A 7781-nucleotide genomic window follows, 5' to 3' on the forward strand; every position below is an offset into this window, starting at 1 on the left:
TTACGTGTAAAGTTGGTTCTTGCTTAACTGGCCTAGACCAATTGTATTAAAATGTCCTTCTAGGGAACCTTCAATCCAACTTACTTTTTTGACTATTCCTTTCATTGTTCATTGAATCAGGAGAGACCATTTGGAAGCTATAAAAATTCCAACTATTTTCGGGGCCTTCCTATATCTCCTGTTACTACCTCTCTTCTTCCTTTTCCTGTGTTCTATCTAACTCCCTTTGTCACTAATTCTTATCATTTCTTATCATCCCTTTTCACTCAATCTCTCTCCTTTCTGGCCTCCTTTATACATCCTATAGACTTCCCCCTCCACCATCCCAAGATTGCTGTCCAATTAGTCTCTCTTCCTTTTGGTATACTCCAATATTTATTTGTGAACTTCTCTATACAACCTGATGCCTATGTTCTTATAGGCCCCAAGATTTCACTATCATTCAGCCATTCTCAATGCCTTTTCGAGTTAGATGCCCCCCCACCCGACTTCTACCCTTCTCAACTTTTGTGTTTTATTCCTACTATTTCCTAAGCAATAATCTTCTCCTTTCCCCTAATAGCCCATCTCTAGTTCCTTCCCCTCTTCTTTTCTAGAGTAGGCCCACCAACATCTTATTTTATTTTTAGATGACTGGTTATGAACCCAAATTAACTTTATTCACAGCTGTTCTCTCCTTTCCTGCCCCTCCATCAAATACACCCAAACCATTTCAATAAGACAAATACCTTACACATGGCATATCATGTCCACATAAATTTGTATTTTTCAGAACAAAACAACAGTTACGTGGCAAACATGTAGGGTTAACAGGGGCCCTTAAGCTTTCAATACACCAACAAACAAACAAACAAACAAACAAACAAATATTTTTTGCATGTGTACACATTACATGTTTCCACAAGTATGGCCAAGTTTACCATTGACAGTTAAGATTTCTTCACTAAATCATAGACATAGATATGGAAGTCATCATCAAACTTGATGAAATACACAGAGGGCTTGGCTTCCACTTGGTGAATGACCATGCCAATCCGTTTGGAGCCATCTTCTTTGGTGTATTCCACATGTTTACCTATCAGGCCATCTACAACTCCTCCTGACTCTCTCTCTGCTGGAAGTGATTCAATGGACTCTGGCATGATACGGAGGTCACCTTCTTTATAATCATCTAAAAGCTGGTACATGTACAAGACAGGATCTTTCTCATAGGTAATATAAAACCAGGCTCTCATGATAGGTGCTTGGGCTAAGACCATCCCCCTCCATTCATCCTTAGAACCATGCTCACCCTCAAACATATGTTCCACTGCTTTGCCAATTATGGTGTTTGCAAGGTTTGCATCACTGACTTGAGAGGATGCCACCCTGTCAGAAAGAATTTTAAGAGACAAAACTCTTTCATCTCTGTGAAGTTCCAGTCCATAGACACAGTCAATTCCATCATATTTCACCAGATAAAGAGAGGGATTTATAGGCACCTGATCCAGAACGGTTCCTTTCCACTGGGTGATGGGCTCATCACCTTCCTTCCATCCATGTGAAATTCTGCAGCCCACCATGTTCCTGCGGGTTTGAGAAGAAGGTCTGCCCCTCTGCTTCTTTTGGGAGATTTTTTTTTTCGTTATGTTTGCAGATCCAGCGGCCAGTCCTGCAGCTGCTCTGGTTTGTTGTCCCCGAGTCTCCTGTGCGGTGGGGGTCTTCATGCCTGCATCGAGAAGAGAGAGGACAGAACAATTCAATACATTTTAGCTGAACTTCTTTCTTCCCATAGCGATGTGTGGTCTGTGTACCCCGTGAGGCGCCAATATTTGTCCCCCAGAGTCCTGCAGCAATGCTGGGAATCCTGGCTGCGTGCCTGCAGTGTCTTTCCTCCTAGGTTCCTTTAAGCTGCGCAGCAGGGCGGGGGCAGTGTTGGTGCTGGCGGTGGTAAGGAACTCTGCAGGAGAGGGTGGGCTGCCTCCTCAGTACTCAGCGCCCATGGTAACTACTGTCCCCACTCTCCCGCCACTGGAGCCCACTCCCAACCCTTTATAAACCGCTCATCCCTCTGCCGCCTTGACCAGTACCCCCCTGCCTTCTTTCCCTGAGATTCCCAGTCAGTTTCCCACAAGCCCCCTCGGACAACAATCCCTTTTCTGGTACACACCACCCTTGCTTCCCAGGGCTCACCTTCACATCTCTGCCTGGCTCCTAAGGCCACTCCTTTACCCACTGCCCACTGCACTCCTCCACTACTCCTGGCGCCCACCCCCACCACTAATTCCCCGCGGAGGAGTCCTTCTCCCCCCTCCCCCCACCTTCATTCCGGTGCCCACCAATGGCCTTGCCCTGCCTGGAGCCCACCGCCCCTGATCGCGCGAGCCTCACGTGCCCAAATCAGACACTTCGCTGCCTCCAGTGCTGTGATCCTGTGTTGATGGGGGATCCTCAGGCCAGTAGCTGAATTCTTGCAAGGGCTGAGAGGGGAGGGTCTGTCTTTGGAGGATGAGCAATTCTATGAAGGTGAAGAGGATGGAGGTGCTATCACAAGTACTGGGATTTTGACTCCTCAGTCTTCCTGCTGGTGCAGAGGGCAACTCTGCCACATAGAGTTCCCACAGGCAGCTGAGGCAGCTGCAGTCTCCTCCTTCTTAAGGTAGCGCAGCTTCCTGCTAGGAAAGAGTCCTCCCCTTCCTGCTAAACACATGCGCCACCCTAATCCAAATCCCCAGAAGTTCTCTGGGCCCATGAGTGCCTTCTTGTCTCTAGGTACTGCCCCTTTTAAAATTTATTGGCAGTTGGGTTCATGACCATCATACTGTAACTCTTACTGTTCCGTCTTGGGGCTTAGACTCCCTGCATTCACCAACCCATCCCCACTTCCACCCCTTTCTTGGCCTTAGTCCCATTGCCTTCCGTAATTCAATTATTCTCCCATGGCTTTATACTAGTGAGGCATGGATTTATTTTATGTATATACTGCCGTTCTTGTTATTTTATGAAGATTTGTGTTAGAAGGCGATAAATGCTGCAGTACTCAATATTCCATACTGATCTGAACTCTATGTAATGTTTTCTGATTGATTAGTTTCAGACTTATCTCTTGATTATATGTATATTTTTTCCTTTTATCTGATTGAAAAATAATTGGATGTACTATGTAATCATTGTTTAAATTTCAGAAGATTATGAAGAAGAAGGAGCCCTGGTGGTACTGTGGGTTAGCCCTTATATTGCTAGCCACAAGAATGGTGGTTCAAAGGCACCCGTTGCTCTGTGGAAGTAGATGAGATCATCCAACTTTGGGAACACTAGATAGTGTTGTTATGATTTTTTTAGCAATGGGTTTGATATTTTGGATTTGTTTTTTGTTGTCATTGTTTCGAAGAACAAAAATATTAATCTCTATCTTACTTTTTATTGGCCAGCGTTCACAGCAAAATATTAACATTCATTATTCTTTTGCCTTTTCTATGCAAAATAAACATTTTCTGAGTACATTATATGATTTTGAAATGATTAATTTTAAACTAATTCAGCAAGTGTTTATGTAGAATATAGCACATCCATAACATTAGTCAATAACCATCTACTGTAAAATGACCCATAATTCAAATTTTTCTCCTGTTTACTGAACATTTAAGATGATGTTTCCACAAGAAATGGTAATCTGATTTATTTATGAAAGTAGAGAGCTTTTGAGAAACTAACTTTTTTTCAATAGGTTCTTTTCATAAAGTTTTTATTGTAGTTTTGCTGAATGTTTACAGAGCAAATGTAAACACATTGTATTTTGTGACTTTTTTGTAATCTCCTCAAAGTAATTTTGGTTGGCTGGAATATTGATCCTTATTGTGTTGAATCTACTGACTGCTTTAGGTAGATAAGCACACATAAATACCTTTAACATCATTAGTTGTAAGGTAAATGCATATTAAAACCACATGGGATATAGCTTCAGACCTACTGCCTCATTTATTTTCTATCGCTACAACAGAAACACCAAAAAGTCTTCAAAAGGCTTTCCCCCCCCCATAGTTGAGTAGCCAGAAGTCCAAATTCAGAATATTGGCTCTAGTGGAAAAATTTCTTTCACTGTTGGCTGCGAAGGAAAAGCCTTTTCTCCCTTTAACTTCTTTTGGCTGGATGTTACTTGTGCATGTGTCCTGACATCAATCTTCCTCTCAGTCTAGGAGCGTCTAAACCCAAGGACTCTGAGCAATAAGGACAGGTGCTCCTCTGGGCTCTACTTCCTTAGTTGTAGTCAGGTCCCTGTTTCTCTCTTTACTTTTGTGTTCATTTATCTGTGGTAAGATAAAAAACAATTCAAGCTTTTAGCTGTCTTTGTGTGTGTGTGCATGCAAACTATTTTCATTCACATTCTACCTTTTTTCATTTTAGTACTTTTTTCTTTAAATCATTTTATTAGGGCCTCATACAACTCTCATCACAATCCATACATACACCCATTGTGTCGAGGACATTTGTAAATTTATTGCCATCATAATTATCATCATTTTCAAAATATTTTCTTTCTGCTTGAGTCCTTGGTATCAACTTCTCATTTTTCCCTCCCTCATGAATCCTTGATAATTTATAAATTATTATTATTTTTTCATGTCTTGCATTGACTGATGTCTCCCTTCACTCACTTTTCTGTTGTCCTGAGAGTGGGTTATTTGTAGGATCACTGTGATAGATTCCCCCTTTTCTCCTCCCACCTTTCTCTTATCCTGCTGGTAATGCTACTCTCCTTATTGGTCCTGAGGGGGTTATCTTTCCTGGATTACATGTATTTCCTGCTCTTATCTGTACCCGCTTACATGCTCTGGTCTAGCTGGATTTGTAAGGTAGAATCGGGGTCATGACAGTGGGAGGAGGAGAGGGTAGGAAGCATTAAAGAACTAGAGCAAAACTGTATGCTTCATCAGTGCTATACTGCACCCTGACTGGCTCATCTCTTCCTTGTGACCCTTCTGTGAGGGGATGTCCAAATTGTCTACAGGTGAATGTTGGGTCTCCACTCTGCACTTCCCCTCATTCACATCGATACAATTTTTTGTTCTAGGTCCTTGATGCCTGATACCTGATCCCATCAACACCTTGTGATCACACAGGTTGGTGTGCTTCTTCCATGTGGACTTTGTTGCTTCCCTGCTAGATGGTTGCTTGTTTATCTTCAAGCCTTTAAGACCCCAGATGCTATATCTTCTGATAGCCGGGCACCATCAACTTTCTTCACCACATTTGCTTACGCACCATTTTGTCTTCGACGGTGCTGTCAGGGAGGTGAGCATCACGGAAGGCCAGGTAATTAGAACAAAGTGTTCTTGCACTGAGGGAATACTTGAGTAGAGGCCCAATCTCCGTCTGCTACCTTAATACTTAACATATAAATATATGTACATAGTTCTATTTCCCTATCCTTATATATAAATATATTTACATATATACACCCCTGTATTTAGACCTCTATCAATGTCCATTTGCTTCCTAGTTCTTTCCCCTATTACCTTTTACTTTCCTCTTGTCCCACTATCATATTTGGCCTTCATTCAAGTTTTAGTAATTCCTTGATCAAGCCCCACCAGACATTCTACACACTCCTTGCCATCGATTTTAGATCACTTGTTGTTAACTTTGTCCCTGGGTTTGTTAAAGCCACTTCCTTTCCCCCTGCCTCCCCCTCACCCAGAACTGTTGGTTCTGTTGTTTTCTCTTCCGGATTGTTTATCCTGGCTATTTTATTTAAATAGACATGCAGAAACAATAATAAGAACAAAACAAGACAAAGCAAAACCAAACAACAAAAGAAAACAGAAAACCCAAACAAAACAATAACAACAAACCCAATGACAAAGAAAAGCCTATAAATAGTTCCGGGTCTGTTTGTTGACCTTTAGGAGTGTTTTCCAGTCCAGTCTGATGGGGTGCCATGCCCTGGTCCCAAAGTCTATTTTTGGCATTCCTTGGGGGCATCATTGCTTTGCTCCCCTTGCTGCTCTGTTGCATGCCCTTAGCATTTCACCCAGGTGTGGTGTGGTCAGATTGGGCACAATTCCCCACACTGTGCCTCCAGTGTTGTCCGACTGAAAGCTATTCAGGCTCAGAGGGAATCTTATTGACTCATAGAGACTCATAATGAGTAAGGCTACACCTCAAGAAAACTCCCCTTATAGTCATAAAAACTGTGACCTGAATAAGACGGTGATATCACACCCTACTCTGCTTACAATTGACTAGCTGATGACAGCAGAACACATTATGAGGGATTATTATATATATTTTACATACATATCAAATAATTGAGAAACATGGACCAGTCAAATAGAATCATATGGGGAGGGGGAGAATTACTCAATTCATGGTACCCACAAAGATGCCTAGTTATGAAAATGAAAAATGGCACGTGTTGGTGAGAATGTAGAGAAATAGGAATTCTCATCCCTGGCTAATAGAATCATAACATGGTACAATCATTGGAGAAAAGAGTTTGAAAGTCCCTCAAAAAGTTAAGCATAGAATCTCATGTTATTGTTATTGTTATTAAGTGTCATCGAGACAATTCTGATTTATAGTGACCCTATGTACAATTGAATGAAACACTGCCCAGTCCTGTGCCATTCTCACAATGGTTATGTTTGAGCTTACTGTTGAAGCCAATGTGTCAATCCACTTTGTTGAGGGTTTCATCTTTTGCTGACTTTTCTATTCAAAGTATGTGAGACAGTCTTGCCATCCTCGAGTCTAAGGAGCATCCTGACCTCACTTCCTTCAAGACATATTTGTTCTCCTGAGAATTCATAGAACTTTCAACATTCTTTGCCAATACCTTAATTCAAATTGTGGCAATTACATAATCTCCCATCAACTTGAAGGGGTAGAGTCTAGCCTGTCAATCAGGTCATAGCCAATGAGGCCTCTGTGTAGGCATGCCTTTCTCTTGAGGATTCTGGCAACTCCTGTCTCCCTCCCTGGAGGCAGGACACATACTCTCTCTGCTGCACACTCCTGTTGACAAGCCACATGGAACTACACTGATGGCAGCCAGAGCCCTAAATCTGGAGGAGTCATGTGGAGACCCACACCAGCATTGAGATGGTTCCACCACCACTGAATCCACAAAACTTTCCACCTGCTGGCCTGTGATCTTCCTGAATTTGGCATCATTGCATGTGCAGCGTGAGTCTAAAGAGGAATACATGGACATATGAGCTAATATTGGCCTTATGGACTTGATCTGGAATAGGCTGGGATGTTTTCTCAATAATACAATTACTCTTTGATATAAAGCTCTCTGTTACACACATATGAGTGTCTCTGGATTTGGTTCTCTAGTTACCCCGGGCTAACACACAAATGCATCAATTAATCTCCAATCTTCCTTATTCATTGCCAGCTTTCACATGCTTGTGGAGCGATTGAAAATACTGTGGCTGGAGTCAGGGTCTCCTTAAGTTCTCAAAGTGGCATCTTTGTTCTCTAACACATTAAAAGGTCTTTTGCTGCAGATTTGTTAATGTAATACATAAATTGATTTGTTGACTGCTTATTCCATAAGCATTGATTGTGAATTCAAGTAAAATAAATTCGTGAGTTGTGAACTAGACTTTAAAAAAAATCATTTTATTGGGGCTCATACAACTCTTATCACAGTCCACACATACATCAATTGTGTAAAGCACACTTATACATTTGTTGTCCTCATCATTCTCAAAACTTGCTTTCCGCTTGGGTTCCTGGAATCAGTTCCTAATTTTCCTTTTTCCCCTCCACTCCCTCCCCGATGCCCCCTACCT

General features: G+C 41.9%; 1 protein-coding gene across 3 annotated transcripts; it reads right to left on the bottom strand.

Moving 5' to 3' along the window:
* Positions 1-743: 743 nt before the first annotated feature.
* On the bottom strand, positions 744-2636 carry LOC101659094 (spindlin-2). 3 transcript variants are annotated; one of them, XM_045290638.1, is made up of 2 exons: positions 2371-2636; positions 744-1708 (listed from the first exon to the last, which is right to left on the bottom strand). In XM_045290638.1, the coding sequence occupies exon 2, from the start codon at positions 1704-1706 to the stop codon at positions 930-932; it is 777 nt and encodes a 258-aa protein (XP_045146573.1). In that variant the 5' UTR covers positions 1707-1708; positions 2371-2636; the 3' UTR covers positions 744-929. The 3 variants fall into 3 exon arrangements, with proteins under 3 accessions (XP_045146573.1, XP_045146574.1, XP_004717737.1); XM_045290639.1 differs by having other exon boundaries at positions 2319-2636; XM_004717680.2 differs by having other exon boundaries at positions 2375-2635.
* Positions 2637-7781: the final 5145 nt, after the last annotated feature.

Source organism: Echinops telfairi, unplaced genomic scaffold (assembly GCF_000313985.2).
Source record: "Echinops telfairi isolate 266 unplaced genomic scaffold, ASM31398v2 ScPeMD7_45;HRSCAF=164, whole genome shotgun sequence".
NCBI classification, from domain to species: domain Eukaryota; kingdom Metazoa; phylum Chordata; class Mammalia; order Afrosoricida; family Tenrecidae; genus Echinops; species Echinops telfairi.